The sequence below is a fragment of the Harpia harpyja genome, chromosome 2 (genome assembly GCF_026419915.1).
Source record: "Harpia harpyja isolate bHarHar1 chromosome 2, bHarHar1 primary haplotype, whole genome shotgun sequence".
Taxonomy (NCBI): domain Eukaryota; kingdom Metazoa; phylum Chordata; class Aves; order Accipitriformes; family Accipitridae; genus Harpia; species Harpia harpyja.
The window spans coordinates 54,045,927-54,064,069 of record NC_068941.1 but is presented as its reverse complement, the minus strand read 5'-3'; the positions used below and the strand labels follow the sequence as shown (position 1 = coordinate 54,064,069).

The following is an 18,143-nucleotide window of genomic DNA, read 5'->3' as shown; positions in this document are numbered from 1 at the left end:
CTTGCATACTGGTGCTCATTTACGTGCTTCAACTTTGAGATAAGTTCCACATTTATTTGCAGCTTTGGGGACAGCTACCAAAAGATGTCATTTATAGACAACAGTGGCCTCTGAAAATACTGCTTATGACTAAACAATATTAACTGGTTTTGGACAGTTGCTAGAACAGGTCTTGTCTGGTTTTCCAGAACATGTCACAACAGAGAACTAGCTCCTCTCTCTTCCATTCCGACAAAACTGTTGAACTGAAGTAGCATCAAATTCTGTAGCTGCAGACTGAGGTATTGATAAGCTAGGGCCCCTTATTATTACAGGAACCTAGAGGTTCCTGAAGGCAAGTCAAAAGTATGAGGCAGCTTAGGTGCTCCATATTACAGAGCTGTCTCTCTCTCTTTGGAGATGCCTCTCTCCCCATTTTCTATGGAGCAGGCTTGCTTCCTGCAGCTACAGCTGGTGTTTGTGCAACCCCTATAACCTTTGTAGAGCATAGGTGATGCTTCAGAGCATTTGCATTCAGATTACAGAACTGTCCTGCCACTATTATTAGGTTAGTTATTACTAAATTAGTTCTCTAGGGCAGGAAAGTGGAAGAAGCCTTTTTTGTAACATAGGAAACTTTTGCAATCATCTGGTTCTAGCATAAGTCAAAAAAAAAAAGCTTCTACTGACACTCCTAAGCAGACATCTTGTTTCTGAATTCAGCTATATTCAGAAATGGCAATACCATGTAAGAAGACATCTCGTTCCTGGCTAACTAGAAGGACTTTAGCAGCCCTGAAGGTGTTCTGGAGTTTACCACAATTACTGATATCACTTTTCCTATTCCTTTGGAGTTTTTTAGCACGTATCACTCCCTGGTGCTAGAGCAATTGCACTAAACTTCCCTGGCCTAATGGCAATGAAAATAAATAAGTAACACAAGTCAGGAGCAAGCTTTGCTCTCCTTAATTTGGCCTAGACCGTCTATATCTTTAGCTCTAGTGCAGCCTGTAGTCACAGGAAACTAAGAACGGCAACATCTCCTCAGCAATATTATTGACCTTAAAACCACAGGTTAGAGGCCCTTCTTCAAGAGGAAAGATGAGGGAAAGAGATTAAGTATTGCTTGTAACAGCCTAGCTATGTTTTAGCAGACTGCATTGTGTCAGTCTATACTGTTTACCTTGGTACAGAAGACTCTGTAACAAAGGTTTTCCTAACTATAAAATAAAGCTATTTGCTTCAAGAAAACTCAAGCAGAAGGTAAGTAAATTAACCTTCCTATTCTGTGACATTAATTTAGTCTTTTGAAATTATTTTCCTATTCTAGAGTTATACTTAAAGTCTAAAGTAGTCCAGATTACTTAGAGAGATGTACATCTAATTATTCTGGATAATTCTAACAATGAGATCAAAATATTTTTCACTCAGTTTTAATTTTGAGGATTAATAGTAACAAAAATGCATTTTCAGTATTTATTGAAGCAATGGATATCTACTGATGCTGTGTACGTATGACTCACCAGTCTCTCATTCTTACAAAAGGACGTTTCTTTTACCAGAAGGATACTTCAATCAATATTATGTAACGGTACTCAAAATATACTGCTGTGTACTGTGCTGTCACTATTTTAAAAGCATTGTTGACTGCCTACATTCAATTAGAATTGAATGTAGCTTTCACAAATGTTGATGTCATTTTGAACTAATAGGGTTAGTTTTGAAAAAAAAAAAAATGCATTCTGTAGCTGCTCATGCCTTAATAAAAGTATGCAATGTATTAAAGATGTTTCTTAAACATTTACTCAGAAGTACTAAGAAAAAGTAGAAGTATTAACATTAGGATAATTAGAAATCACCTCTAGTTGTTATAGTTTAAAAGAAATACTTAATGACACCTGAACTGTACTTCTGAAAATGCTGTTCTCAAAATATCAGTAATGGTTTGGGGAAAATTACATTAATATTAATTGTATGATTTAATAACCTGTGACAGGCTCAATAACAGAGCACCATAAGTAACATAACTTTAGCAGGTCAAATGCAAGTTGCCTTCATGAATGTAATGATTCAGATCTGTCTTAATGTTTGACATTTAAGCCACAAGCCAGAACCTGATACAGTTTCATTTTTCAAATGTCTTTCCTGCTGTTCTGATTCATGTAGTAATGATTTCAGACACCCGTGCTCACTGAAATGATACCCTATAATCCAGATGATGGCACAGACATTTTTCTTTCCAGTCTACTCATACCCTGGTTCTCTGTCGTGCTTATTTATTTATTTAAATTCCCATATTTTTCTTATTTTTGAAGTTGCCTCCCCAAGCACTGTCCCCACTTTCCAGACACGTTTCCTCCTCTTGGTCACACACTGATCAAAAGATTCTCCAGGCTGCCACTAGTGACTGGTTTTCAAGGACTGTTGGTTTTTCACCTTCAAGCGTGTGCATCTTACCTCCTCCACCATTTCCAGACAGTTTTCTTTGTGACTTAGAAGAACTCAATTCTTTGGCATTAACAATACCCCAATCTGTAGCAATCTCCCCAGGTAACAGCATTCACCAAGTTAAGGATGATCACTTTATTCCAAATACAGAGGTCTCTCTCAGCTCTCCTACAGCTCTTCCTCTGTCCTTTCTTCTGTCTACCTCTGTCTCATCTTCAGCCAGCTCATCTCATGACATAGCATGTAAGCATACCAGCAACAATACCAAACCAGGAAAAGATAAAGATTTGAGAGGCATACTTGACTCTTCAGTTATCGAAGTACCTGGAGACTTGTCAGATACTACAAGAGAAGGTGAACATGTTGGCACTATCTGTAACATCCCTTCACCACATGAAGGTGGTTCCGTCTCCAGAGTGCTAGCTGCAACTGCTGAAAATGAAGAGGAAATCTGTACTGCAGATCTGTCAGTTAATACAGGGGATCAGTCAAAGCCTCAAGAACCAGATTTCTACAGAGGAGGACAAGACACAACAGAAGAACTGACAAGACTCTATATAGAGGAGGATCTGGGACAAGACAATTTAGAATTCCCAGTAGCAAGTGGAGGAGACTCCATGGTATGTTATGAAGGATACACTTCACCGAATATTGATAAGGTATTTCAAATTTGGAAAAACCTGGCTTCTGTGTTCAGATAGCTTACTCCTTATAATTACTCTCTGCCTTTTCTTGTATTTATGTTTGTATTGCACACAGGCACAGTTTGATACTATTGTATTCGATAAAAATTGCCAGTGTTAGGGGATAGTCCCTTCTCAGAAGCAGGCATATACACCATTGTAAGTTCTACAGTGTATCAATTCTGCTGGTCCTTTCCCTTCTGACCTTGCTAGCTGCCATCGAGCTTCTGATGTGAAAAGCCAGTGAACCATTTTCCTCACTGGCCCATTACATGCCACCCCTTTTGAGCCAGAGGCCCCAGCAAGCAAATGCTATGAACAGCCTTCAGAGGGAGGGACATGCTTCCTGCAGAGACTCAGCGGTTTGTACTTCACATGTGTCACTTCACCAGCTGATATATTTATAGTAGTTATGAGAATGCGGCTAATAATAACAGATCAGATTATGTTTGGCAGTTAAACAAATGCTTCCCCTAAAGCCCTCCCCAGTTCCTCTTTGGGACAGTACAACACTGAATTATCCCAAATGTGTGCTAGCCATGAAATGCCAGAATATTGCTACACAGTTTTTGTGGTTTCTAGGCAAAGTTTTAGAACAGACTTTTTCTGTCCAGCACTTATTTAAACAGACTCTTCAGGCAGTTGCTTTGGCTGGCACATGCAAACGTGTAAATCAGATGCTTAGGACAATATGTTTTAGGCCAAATGTAAAGCTAGTTAATTAGCAAGATTTTGCAGGCTGCCTCTACCGTTACTTGACCTGAAAAACACAGGAGAAAACCGTAAGAATAGAGATGAAGTCCACGGCCACAAATGGCAACTTGTTTTGATTTCTGAGGGAAGAATTTTCATCCAGAAAAGTAGACTGACTAATAATAAAATTAGCATCACATTTCTGACTGTTCAGGTTAGTTACATGACTCCTTATTGAGTATTTTATGTCCTTCACAGCTGGTTTTATAGTACAATTCTTGTTTTTCTTAAACATTTAAGCCAGCTCTACTTTCTGTGGGAACATCAGGAGACTCCGATCCTCCTTTCCACCTTTCTTCTAATCTTCCATTTCACTCTGCCAAGACACCAACTTCTCCCTCTGTTCCTACAACATCCCCGTCTACTGCTTCCCTCTCACACCCTCTCCTTTCTAAACCCTTACATCAGCAGGAGAAAGACTCACCAAAGTTAAAGGTAACTGCACATCTTGAGTATGGATTGTTGCAAATCTTCATGTATACTAAATTACTGCAAGGCTAACACTGAGTTTGATCTTTTCCAGTGTATTGTTTCCTTTACTAATATTAAATAACATAGTATTAAGATAGGCCTTCTTCAAATGAAACACAAAGTAAAGCTATAACCATTATGATACTATGAAATAGCTTAAGGAGATAGCAGGCAGGAAAGCAGAAAGCCTTCAACTCAGTTTCAAGTCCATACCAGGACATCAGCAACTCTTACTTAATTGAAAGAAACAGAATCATATTCAAGTACGCAGAAACTAAGTTTAAAAGTGTTTTCAATTTCAATCCAAAGCCTGGGAGAACAGTCGTAAATTTCACAGTAAAGCACCACTGCAGAGGGTCATGTTCTAAATACCAATTCTGTTAGTCAATGACTGGACAAAGATTATTCCCTCTTCAGGACTACACTTTGTGTCAGCATTGCAGCTCTGTGGCCGAAAAATCTGGAAAGTTGCTCTAGACAGACAAAGTCAATTCCCAGTGCTGACTTCCAGAGTGTCCATTTGCTCATGAAAAGAAGAAAAAGTCATGTAAAAAGTTTGAGGAACTATCCTAGAAGAAGTGATCATTACATTTATGGAAAAAAACCCACCCATATTTTTAAAAAAATTTACCACATCTTGCAATGTATGTTCATGGAAAACCCAGACGTAACGGACTTAAGGTCCACCAGATCTGCTGGTTTCTTTCTGAAGTAGGGGACAACCATAAGGATTCTTTCCAGGGCATGAATCTGTCATGGACTTAGGTATGTTTCACCTCAAAGAAGGGTTAAAACACAGTATGCATTCATTTCTGCAACTTTGAATAATTTATCAGCTGTGCAGTGCTTTTGATAGGTACTTTTTGCTTAGCCTAACCAACAAAATTCAGAAAATTCCTCATCTACACTGAAATTCTTTTTAGGTGACCCTGATACTACGTACCCTTGTTTGGGCAAGGCATGTTAATCCCAGCTGAAAAAAAAAAAAAAAAAGGAGGAATACCTGTTTTGAGAATTAAAAGATCTGCTCCTGGGAACCTCCTAGACAGTGTACTGCTCTTCACTGGGCATGGCAGGAAGGAAGACTCTAAGTAACCAAGGGGATGACTCCATCTTGCAGACACAAGAGCCTGAGTACTGAGAAGAACTAGAGGTCTGGGGCGGGGGTTGTTACAGAGTTCTAGCTCTTAATTATTGTTTTCAAACCTGGATTATTTTTTAAGTCTAGGGAACAGATTCCTTTGTAAACTTAATCAGTACAGACTTATCTATTTGAAAATTGTTGAAATTATTAGATACAGTCCTACTAACGACAGATTTTTTTGTACACTATTTCCAAAATGAGATAAAGATTTATTTCCTCCCAAGTGTAAGCAAACCGTTTTCAGCAGTCAACACTGACTGCATTGCCAGGATAGAGAGTTGGATTAAAATAAGTGTAGCCAGGTTTTGGCTGTCATCATTTCTTGCTCCTTAGTCTACAGGCTGGACTTGAGAAGGAAGGACAGTTCCTATCCTCTTCTCTTTGTGCATGTTGTCCGTGATTAAAGCCTGCTCTCAACTGCAACAGCAGAAAGAACATGAGACATTTCCAGGACTCAAGTATCACAAGTGAAGGGAGGTTCTTCAGAGAGTTCTTGAAACTGTATACTGATACTTTGGTAATTTTTGTTGATATAAAAATACACACATATATATGCATATGTGTATATATATATATTTGGAATGTGGCTCAAATCTAAAGCATGACCAGGGCTTTGGGCAGTAGAATACAAGGAGCTATGGGTGGGAAGTGTCACTTTGTTCCATGTTGATGGGAGGGATGTGTCCTCCAAAGGAAGAACTCTGAAGACACTTCCCAAGGAGAAATGCTGATGTTTTCCTGCCTCCTTGGCCTCCCTTGATATCTTTTTTTTTTTTTTTTTTTTTATTATTCACCCTCTCAGCTCCTAAGAGGGGGCTTTTCTGTCTTGTCACATTCTACTGGCAAACAGTCACAAATAACAAAGAAAAGGTTTCCAGTGTCAGCACTCCACTCCTCTCACATTCTCCCCAACTCACCCCTGCCCCTGAGAATTCACACTTGCTGCGCACACACCCTTAGAAGCCGAATTCTGACAATTATTTAGCTGATTTATAGTGATATTAACAAAACAAGGATTTTTCCTTGAAGTACTTTCCATCAAGTATTTACTTGCTTTCTAAATGCAAATTTAAGGTCTATGTTCTGTTTAACAGCAAGGAATTACAACATTTGTCATTGGCATCTCGAAAATAGTTTTTCTGTTATGTGCTGTTGAGCTTTTCTATATTATTAACTGAGCTACTTCAGTGGGTACAATTGCAATAACTTTTCTTACTCCAACTGCATACACTGTGTGTGATTAATCTTTTAACTGTAATGTGTAAGGGCATGTGCCAGAGCAGCAAACCCTTGGAAAAAAGATACAGTGGCAACAATGAAAATACCATAGACTAATAGTACCATTATTTGCACCTGTAACACAATTGGTTTTTGTTATCAAGAAAAGCATGTCCAGTTTGCATGTATGAATGAAGCAAGAAAAATCCCATGATGCTTCATCCTTAAACTCTTACTTGACTCAGTTTTTGTGGTTTTTCTAGGCTAATTTAAAGAGAGAGATATTTGTTATGGGTAAACCTCCTCGTAGCCCAGTGATGACTAAGAGATCCTGCAGCTCACCTGTCAGAGGTCACAACTATTCACACAGGGTATGGTATTGGATGCCCAGTGTGCAATAACAGCATTTCCATAGAAAAGGAGTTCAATGTCTAGTCTTTCAGTATTTTGCTTTTGCCCAAGTGTCTCAATACTATCAGTATGCCGTGTTTTCTTCCTGTTGTGCTTCTGTGCTATGTCTGAGTAAAGCCAACAGGTCTGCGTGTGCCAAAACTTTTTTCATAAATCCATTAGTGTATTGTATCTCTGCAGTACTGCATAGTATTTCCAGTGCTACAAGATTTAAGAGATCAAAGTTCTTCATATTTAGCCTGTTTTTTCCTAAATTACTCCTCAGTTTCAAAGCATTTCTAGTTTATTAAAATCACAGCTTCTAAGAGTCAAGAATTTATCCTTCATTGCATGTATACAGGCTGAATTCTTGTTTTTGAAGCCATGCCCTTCTTTTCAAAATGTTTTGTTGCTGCTATATTATGTTCACTCAGCACTGTCCCTCTTTATCCAAGCACTGTTATTCCAGACTGTCATACTCTTTAGCCTTTCCCTTCATATCTGTAGTATAACAGTAACATAACTGTAACAATTTTACCTAGCAAGAAAGTCAGATTGTGTAGAGTTTACATGTGTTTCACTCAAAAAGGTGATCTAAATTATGAAAAAAACCCAACCTAAACTGTATGAGAATGAGAATTTATGGGCTATGTTTTACTTTAAGTTTAGGACTAAATTATTCTTTGCATTGGTTTCTTAACATTTGGCTCTTAAAACTGATAACGGGATGAACTGTTTTCCATGCTGTTGCTGCTGATTTTAGTTTATTGTCTTTCCTGGTGGTTCCCTTTTTAAAATTTTAATTTTAATTTAAGATATGCAGGTTTGTGTAACTTTTCAAAGTCTTGGCTTTTTGGCAGGCCTCTGTTTGCTACCAGGTATGAGGGGACAGTGTTTTCTTCATTACTGAAGAGAGACAATTCAATCATAGGAAGGCCAGGATTCTTGTAGTAGCAGATCAACACCATCCCAAAGAACATCCAACTGGGAATAAGATCCATAAAAAAAGGGATTAAGCCTTATTTTAATTTTGCGTGTTGCCCCAAATGAATGGCATGTAATCAATATATCGAGAGGACTGTATTGGTCAATGTTTAGTGTACTTGTGTATTTAATTCCAAAACTACAAGAGCACATTGTACACCTAATTTGCATGTTCAGGACTATACAGAACTATTATATGCAAGCGCATATCTATCGTGCATGAAAATCAGGTGTACAACTGGGACCATTGACTTGACTCCACACTTTTTAATGTTTGGGGGATTAGGCTTTACATTTTTTCCCAGGAAACATGATAGTGTAGTGAACTGAGCCATAGCTGGAAACTAGAAACCAAGCACCAAGAGCTACCTACCAATAGGGTGATGCATTTCATGATATCTCTTGAGCACAATTAGCCAGACCTTGCAACAGTCCCCATTCTAGCCAATGCCACTGTATATGGGAATGAGAGCTTAGGGAAAGAAAACAGGGAGAAAGCTTCTTGATGTCAGCTGCGGTACTATTGACGAATGCATTTGCATAGAGAACAAGCTCCGAGGTCCCACAGATTACTTCACCCTAGCTTTCCCAGATTCTAATTCCATCAAAGTTTTCTCTGTAGCAATAACATAGAGTTGAAAATCTTCACTCACCTTGATTTTCTATCATCTGTTTCTACAGTAGTTAACTAGCAATAAAACATTTTAAAGCATGGAAGCATATGCAGAAAAAGAAGATAATACTGACCTATCTAATTTCTTCCTGGCTTGGTATATGTTCAAAGAATTAAATCATTTGTAGTATTGTTTAGGACATTGAGTTTTACTGTTTGCAAGAAAAATCCTTAACCTCGGTTGAGTTCTCTTGCATCTCTGACTATCTTTGGCATTCAGCTCAGTTACGGACCTGATGAAAGATTAGCAGAGAGTAAGGTCAGATTCCAATCCAAATACCAAGCAATCTGCCCAGTGGAATATTCTCTTCTTACTTGACAAGCCAACTGTTGAAGGGGGTTTACTGAGAACTGTCTGATTTGCAGTCTTTATTATTGGATTCTTCAGTAAAAATTATCCATCTTTCTTGTACACTGGCAGAGGAGAGTTAAATGAGGGAGAGAAGAGAGTCAAAGAGTATAAAAGAAATTTTTTTTACTTTGAAAACCTCTTTCCCACCTAGCTGTCATTAATACTAATAAAATTCCTGTAATCTACCTGCCTGCATCTTTAGTCACCTTTTTAAAATTATACTTGACAGACTGTAAAAATGAAGTGGAGAATGTTCACAATATTCTCTACATGTACACATATAAACATGATGAAAAGAAATCTAACTACTTCAATTTCATCTGGAGATGTTATGGGGGAGGAGGGGGGAAAACATAGTGCATTTTACATTCAATTGATATCATCAGGCTGTAGGTTATTTACCACAGCCTTCTCCCATGGAAGACCGCATCATCTTCAACAGTAAACTGAAGCAATATGAACTGAAATAGTCAAACCTGAGAAAAAAGAGAACCATGGAGCAATAAGACAAATCCCATGGCTTCAAGATCAGGTTGCAGTTTACTCAATTCATGAAAGAAAGTGCTATGAACTGCGTTTGATATCCACACTCCCAAAACAGATATGGTTTCCAGACTTGTATCAGACTGTCGGTCTCTACAGCATGACCGTAGGGCATCCTCAGTCAACAGAGAATATGATCACTGCTCACATCAAGAGCTCTCCCGAGCAGCTGCTCCTGCACTGTTTCTGGCCCCAGCCAGATTCTAATCGGTTTAAGTCAATGTCTTTCTAATAAAGATATAGTTTCTGTAGGAGGTTAATATTTTTCACTTCCATTGCGTCCAGATTTGTTGGATTATTAGTGGTGGGTAATGCTCCATTAAGAAGGAGAGTAGTTGCTTTCATAAAGCTTTGCACTGGAAATACAAACTACTTTTTCCTCTGAAGTAAAAGTGTTAATTGTTATTTTCACATAATTACATGCTTTCTTTCAAAAATTCTTTCTGCTCTTTACCTCCCAACAGCCTGCATGGCTTTGTGCTCCCCCTTGAGATGAAACAGAATTAATTAAGAGCATAGCATGTTATGCCTGCCAAGTTAGTACTCTGTGTGTGTAATGTAAATTGAATTGGTATGTTGTTTGTCTATGAATATTCTAAATTCTGCCATTAAGTATAGGAGATTTTATTTCTGCTTATCTAAAAATATACTTCACCCAAGGAATGCATAATGTTCATCAGTTGCATCTGATTTTTCTAATGCTATTTCTCTTTCACAGTGAAGAGGCAGAAGGGTTCTATTCCAACTTTCTACTATACTATAAATAGAATGGACTGTTGATAAAGTTCACAGTTTTGTTTTAGTTTTTCTTATGTCCTCCAAAAATCAGATCTTTAAACTTGCCAAGATTCTGTTGCTTGCCATGTCTCTTAAGAATTTATTGTGAGTTGGGGGGGGGGGGCAGGAGGGAGTGTTGTTTTACACAAGGTAGAATATGAACTCTCAAGCAACTATGTATCATGCCCCTATCCAGCTATTTGGACCTTCAACTATAAATCTTTATTACATTTCAAATCATTTCATTTCAGCCACAGCGCCCTGTGCTTGCTCATGAAAACATACACAGTGGGGGGGAACCGTAAGTATACTTCTCGTCTACTAAACCAAAACCTAACATTTAAGCAATCATCAAATAATTTGTTAAGCTGCCAAGTACAATTATGAAGAGACTTCAGAAATTTACAGATAACCACATGATGTAGGAAGATATCCAAGACAGTCCCAGAGGGCAAAGCCTTGTTTAATTTACATCAGATTCAGACAGACACACCAACTTAGTTCTCCATCATTTATACTTAAAAGGGATAATAATTTTGTAAAAATAAAGTTTGACTTTTTTTATTCTCTCCATTTTTACATCTCAGCAGAATGCCAGTTAAAGATTTAACATTAATTCAACTCATCTGCTTTACTGACTTGACACAAATTATTCAGAAACAGTTCTGGATGTGAATAGAGAGAAAAAAACCAACTTGATAATGTTGATTATAGGAACACAGGCTCACACTTTTTGGTGTAATTTACATGTGCTATTTAAAAATTAGATACAAGAAAGCCTTTCTGAAAACTGGAGAACCTAGATCTCAAATCTTATTTTTACAAACAATGTAAGCACTTGGAATAAAACACAAAGCTATTTGTGCAAGATTGCAAGATTGTTTTGATCCCCCCCCAAGTCTTCCATTCAGGTCCTGCTTCAGTGATCATTGAAACCAGTAGCCATTCTTCCTCTAGCATCAGTGGAGTATGCCGTAACAGATGAATTCTCCTAAACATAACTCAGGCTTTGCATCTAAAAATGTTTAAAAGTTTACCTTAGTCACTTGAAGAAATGGCAAGAGAGGAGAGAGGGGCAAAAAGTCACCAAATAACTATACCACAGATAATATATAATGAAAATTGGACATTTGGGTTTCAATCTCAGTAAAACCACAAGCTCCTGTTGGTTTTGTTGAGCATACTGAAGCACCTAACTCTGTTTTGTAAGCAATAATCATCTAATTACTGTTGTTCAATATAGTTCAAATAGTTCATGACTAAATTCACTTATTCCTAAAATTAAAAATAGAAATCTGTTTAAATTGCCAACCAACCATTCTTTGTCTTGAATATGTATTCTGTTAGTGTTATAAATGGTAGTGGAGTTTTCATATTTAAGAAATTCTTAGATTAGCAAAGAAAGAATGAAATTACTACAAAGAAGTTATTAAAATGGACTCTCTAGAAATGACTAAGGTTAGATTTCTAAAGTATGAAGTGTGCTAATTGGGAAGTTCTTGTTACTGTATTTGAGTAAAGTAATTGGCTTGAATCTTATGCATGACACATTACATCTGCAACTCTTGTAGCTTTGGAAGCTGCATTTAATCAGTTTTGGAATATCATCCTAGCTCTGTTTTCCTGGAATAATGATAAGCATGACAGAAAATGCTATTGCCATTTAATTTTTTGCACAGATTGTTCTTTCTCCTGCTACACAAATTATGAGGGGTAATTGCTTAAATAACCAGTCCCGTTCCATTTTGTTAGTGTGATTAAAATATAAAATTAGACTTTTCAGATTTGGGGAGATAACTGCCAATCACAAGAAATTAAGTTAAAATCTTTTTTTTTTTCTTGGAACAGTGTCTTTTTTTTTTTGTTCTCCAAACCAGCGATGTGAAAAATAAGTGTAGCTTATTCAAGGTGACCATCGTTACACTAAGCCTAGCACCAGTCTGTATAAAGGATTTTCAAAGGGGACTTTCAGAAGCAGGATTTTTTTACTGAAATAAACATCCCATTTAAGCCATGGAAACTTTGCCTGAATGATACAGAGCTAATGGAAATATTCAGTACCAACACACCAAAGGGGGAGTTACTTTGTTTTTATTGGAGGAAGTGTAATGGCATTAAGGTTTTAAAGCCAGTGAACTGTTGTTAAGAGGGAAAAAAGGACATGATTATGTTTTGTTTTGATATTTTGAAATTAAAACTATTTCCTTTGTACCATTTCTGCAGTTGTACCCTGCATCTTACATGTGGTTGGTCATAGCTGGGGCACAGATGGTTAGAAAAAAGGCAGATTCTGATTCTGCAGAACTCACGGGCTTTTGCAGCAATCTTCCCATGGGCTGTCAGCCCAAGCACCTTCAGTTCCCCCTATTAAGAGTTTATTGCCATTCTTTCAATTCCAAGAAACTCAATTAAAAGCTGACAAGGAATGAAAGGTAATAGATTTAGTAATCTCATACCTCTTTCCATTTATCCACCTTACATCCTTCAATCTGCAGCCCCTGGCCGGGGTGGAGGTACAAGTCAGTGTCTGAATACTGTTTTGAGTTTCCATCCTTATGTCCCCTGATTCAATTCAAGCCTCTCCCTCACTCTCAGAGATATTTATATATATATATATATATAATCAGTTTTAACCAGGGAAGGGGTTACAGCTGTATGTTTCCAAATAGCAATTACTCTCTACCTTCCCCACAGAGGAAGGCACCTCTTTTACATGCAGAGCTCCTATAGTGCCAAGCCTGTCCTCAGCAGTTGCTACTGCGGAGCCCAGGGAGGTCCCCCCGTCACAGCGGCAGCGCGTGTGAGCCAGGAGAGCCCTGGGCACCCCGACTGCGGAAGGACGCCTGGCACCTCGCGAATGCTGTGCGGCACTTTGCTCTGCTGGGGCAGAGAATGCGAACACTAGGTTCAGCTTTCCGGAGCTTAAAGGCAGAGCCAGTTTTAGGTACTGATCACAGCAGGTTAAGGGGCTAGCGCATCTGCAGACTCCCCTCTAGAAGTCCTCCGTTTTGGTGACTCAACTATAAAATAATGCTAAAACAAAAATACTAGAATTCTGTGTTCAAAGCAACTGGTTGAGGAGCCATCAGGCTTGCCTTGAGTCCCCACAGCCTTTAGTGTCTGATGAGTTACCTTTCCGATACAGTTTTGTTTATTTACTATAATAAGTACCTAGCCCTGAAGTCCACCAGGCAAAATAAACCCTTTTCCCCTATATTTGCAAGAAGTGTTACTTACTAGTTAATGTTTAAACCAGCTCCTTTACTTCAGCAAAGGTGCAAAGAACTCTTACTTCTTTTTAAAATGCATCATTTGTCCTATTTAAGGTTTCAGGCTCTATATAACTATACTCCTAGGAATGAAGATGAATTGGAGCTCAAAGAGGGAGATGTCATTGATGTGATGGAAAAATGTGATGATGGATGGTTTGTGGGTATGTTTTAATTTGGTTGCTTTTTCATTTTAGTTTGGTTTTTTTTTTCCTGACCTTTGCTGCCCTCTTTGCTTGGTGCATTTTAGACAAAATAATTTGTGGTATTCAGTGTAATAAACCTGAACCTGGCTTTATCAGGAGAAATCCCAACCAAAATCCACTGAAATTAGTGGGCGATTTTACACTTGTATCTTTTGGAATTGATGGACACAAATTGACATGTGCCTCCAGTTTGTTGTACAGCACTGTTGTCATTCTCACATGACACAAAATGGACAATGTATTAAGGCTCTCTTCATAAAGACCAGGTAATGTAAAACTTAATCACATGAATACATCTACAGAATTGACTACTTGTGAGAACCAAGTATTGCTGAACAAACAGAGATTCCGTAACTAGGCTTAATCATTCCATAAACCCTCATGCACACGGTGGCTAACTTAATCACCTAACTAGTCCTCAGCATTTCAAAAATTCAAATTATTTAAATAGACTTGATGTTGTTGAAATTAAATGATTTCTATGTACCAAGTCAAAACTTTAGCACAGCTTTTAATCAGGCCTAACAATTTAATCAAATATGCATCTTTATTTGCTTTTTCCTTCCTGCAGTTATAATTGGTTAAAACTCACAAATGAAATTCAAAATAACTTCTTGAAGTTATATTATAAAGAACTGTAGATATTTCTGTTTGTGCAATAGTAAACATAAAAATTTAAAGGCCATGCTTACATAGTGATTTCCTGTTGTTATACCCATCTTTCATCTATTGCTTCTAATTTCAGGAACCTCGAGAAGAACCAAATTCTTTGGTACTTTCCCTGGAAACTATGTCAAGAGGCTGTGAATTTTTTTTTTTCTACTTATTTATGCTGCATCTCTGCAACACATCTGCATAAAGCTGCTAGAAAACATGCTACGCTGGCCTTCTGTTTTCTTGCTTGCAGTCTCAGATAGAGGCCATCTAGTTCATCCTCATCCCATCCCACCCGCCAAACCGTTCCAGCAGTATTACAGCAACGACCACAGTGTGAATAACTAAGCTTTTCTGAAACAAGAGGAATCATTTCAACATTTAAATACTCCCTGCTTTAAAGTCTTTTCATTTGAAACACAATAGGAAAAGCCTGATGACAGGTACACAGATGAATTGCCATGGGAGGGTGGGAAACTGTTCTTGGTTTGGACATTTGTGGTACTATCATGAAGTCTGATGGGATTTTTTCAGCATGCGTGTAATACAGGGGGAAGTTGCTGTTTACTATATTTTAAAAAAATTTTTGAGTTTCCACATTCTTATTAGCTCGGCAGCATTTGTTGCTTTCACTTTGCCGTATCACAGGTTTGCCTATTGTACTGGTTTACAATGTATGACAAATTATAATATAAATTTTTTGCCTGCACTTGTATGTTGTAACATATGCACAGTGATTGTAAAATCTCCAGCAAGCGTAGTGAAAAATGGAAGAACTGCAAGTGTTCTGAACAGGTGCAATGGTATTGGCTAAACCTTTTTTTCTTTTTTCCCTAATAAAGCTGTAGTGTTTTCTGTTAAAAGGCAAGAAATGCACGAGGTATAAAACCTCGGGAAAGAGGATTTAATGAAGAGACAGACAATGATACAAGCATAGACAATAATAACCTGCTACTGATGTCTGACATTAAATGATTGTAATCAAAATGTTGTAATAGTAAGCAACATGAAATTTGAGAGGTTAGTGTTTTTACATATCAGGAATTTTAAGAAGCAGGAAGTAAACAGTGTTAGTGCAAAGGGTTGTTGGTTTGGTTTTTTTTTTTCCTAACATAGCCACCTGAAAAATATTCACAAAAGTATCATGTACTGATTTACTTCACTATATATATATATGTATGTTAACGAAACCTGAGTTACACATTCTTTTTAGGAATTTAGTACAGAAAAAAAGTCACAAGTATTAAAACTGATACATTTTAGAGGTGGGTTTTTCTTTTTTTCCTGAATGAAACAAGTATTTGAAAACATACATTTTCCATAAGCAAAGGTAAGCATAAATAGCAAATGAAATTAAGGCACAGGATGATAATGACTATGGCTTTATAAAAATAAAAATTCAGATTTGGTTTCTTCAGCACCTTATAGATGGCAAAAGCTTCTACTGCATTTCTCATGGGTAAAGGATTGAAATTATCAAAATGTATGTAGTCTCTGTAGCATTTTGTACATATGTTTGCTTTTTTGTACAGAGCCATTTGGTTGTTGATTTAAAAAAAATTAAGTTCCTTATTTGATCTTTGCCCTCTTCACACACAGAACACTTCACTGCATTTTTCTTTTCTTGCTCTATTTACCATAAGCACATCTGGATAGTGCAATTCTGTAAGATAGCATTTTATGCAAAATTTTATTAATTAAAATATGGTTTACCAGCCAAATCTAAATGTACATATGTCTTTATTACTGAGAAATGTCATTAAGACAAAGGTAAAGAAACATCTTTGTGCAGCATACCTTTATTATTGCAGATTTCATGGCAAAAGCTTTATATTCAAAGGCTTTCAATTTTAAACTAGATCTGCATGCAGCTTTGCTGTGAGATTAATACCTATCTTTGATGCCATTTATGATTGAAGACTTAAATATCTGTTGCCTGTGATATTTAAAAAGTACTGTTTCTACTCTGTATCTGATTTTAGAAAAATACAGGTTTTTCATACCTGGCTTTCAGGTAACTGACTTTGAATTCCTACAAGCAAAAGGTCTCTGTGGTTTTTCTTCTTGAATAGACTTCTAATAAATTTTGCTTGGAGTACACAACTGTTTCCCCCATTATTTCTCAAAATACTCATAATGTATTACTTAAGTGTTGCAAAGCACTTAACTCTTCAAGCTTATATGCAAATAGTTTTGCCTTGTACAGAGATTTTTTTTCTACCACCAAGCATACACTGGTTATATAGATGGGCAACTAGCATTGCCCACACAGCAATCAGTTGTTCCACATCAGTGTCATCCCTAAAACACTTGACTGCAAGAGCAATATTACGGACTTCCTGCATTGACTGTGCTAATCTGAGATAATTTTTCTGTTACCAGAGCCACCCTTCACTCCAGCAGCACAAAGGTAAAAATGGTAAACCCTTTATACCTGGCAAAAGTTCCCACACCCTAATCCTTCAACAAAAGCAAAACAAGAACTCCTCTGTAAAGTGAGAGCATAGAAGCAAGATTTAAGGAAAATAGGTTATTCCTATCTCTAGCAGACTTCCTTGTCTCTAAATTGGAGAGACATGGATTTGACAGGTGGACCACTCTGTGGATAAGGAATTGGCTGGATGGTCACACTCAAAGAAAGAGTTGCGGTCAATGGCACAATGTCCGAGTGGAGACCAGTGACGAGTGGTGTTCCTCAGGGGTCAGTACTGGGACCGGCGCTGTCTGTCAGCGACATGGACAGTGTGGTTGAGTGCATCCTCGGCAAGCGTGCTGACAACAGCAAGCTGTGTGGTGCAGTCGACATGCTGGAGGGAAGGGATGCCATCCAGAGGGACCTTGACAGGCTTGAGAGGTGGGCCTGTGCCAACCTGATGAAGTTCAACAAGGCCAAGTGCAAGGTCCCACACATGGGTCAGGGCAATCCCAAACATGGATACAGGCTGGGTGATGAGTGGATTGAGAGCAGCCCCGAGGAGAAGGACTTGGGGGTATTAGTGGATGAAAAACTGAACATGAGCCAGCAATGTGTGCTTGTAGCCCGGAAAGCCAATCGCATCCTGGGCTGCATCAAAAGAAGCATGACCAGCAGGTTGAGTGAGGTGATTGTGCCCCTCTACTCCACTGTCGTGAGACCCCATCTGGAGTACTGTGTTCAGCTCTGGGGCCCCCAAGGTAAGGAGGACATGGACCTGTTGGAGCAAGTCCAGAGGAGGGCCACAAAGATGATGAGAGGGCTGGAGCACCTCTCCTGTGAAGACAGGCTGAGAGAGCTAGGGTTGTTCAGCCTGAAGAAGAGAAGGCTCTGGGGAGACCTTATAGCAACCTTCCAGTACCTAAAGGGGGACTACAGGAAAGCTGGGGAGGGACTTTACAAGGGCATGTAGTGATGGGACAAGCGGTAACAGTTTTAAACTGAAAGAGGATAGATTTAGATTGGATATTAAGAAAAAAAATCCTTTTACTGTGAGGGTGGTGAGGCACTGGAACAGGTTGCCCAGAGAAGTTGTGGATGCCCCATCCCTGGAAGTGTTCCAGGCCAGGTTGGATGGGGCTTTGAGCAACCTGGTCTAGTGGAAGGTGTCCCTGCCCATGGCAGG

General features: G+C 38.3%; 1 protein-coding gene across 18 annotated transcripts in view; it reads left to right on the top strand.

The window, feature by feature from the left end:
• SORBS2 (sorbin and SH3 domain containing 2) overlaps nt 1-16,647 on the top strand; it is a 190,662-nt gene extending 174,015 nt beyond the window's left edge. For 14 of the 18 annotated variants that reach the window (XM_052779878.1, XM_052779875.1, XM_052779874.1 and 11 more), the window contains 3 exons: nt 10,667-10,716; nt 13,742-13,848; nt 14,636-16,647. In XM_052779878.1, coding sequence (XP_052635838.1) covers nt 10,667-10,716; nt 13,742-13,848; nt 14,636-14,697 — 219 coding nt within the window. In that variant the 3' untranslated portion in view covers nt 14,698-16,647. Of the gene's footprint in view, nt 1-2,294; nt 3,087-4,103; nt 4,299-6,959; nt 7,068-10,666; nt 10,717-13,741; nt 13,849-14,635 lie in introns of all 18 variants that reach the window. The other 4 variants (XM_052779876.1, XM_052779883.1, XM_052779871.1 and 1 more) reach the window with 3 other exon arrangements.
• Nucleotides 16,648-18,143: the final 1,496 nt, after the last annotated feature.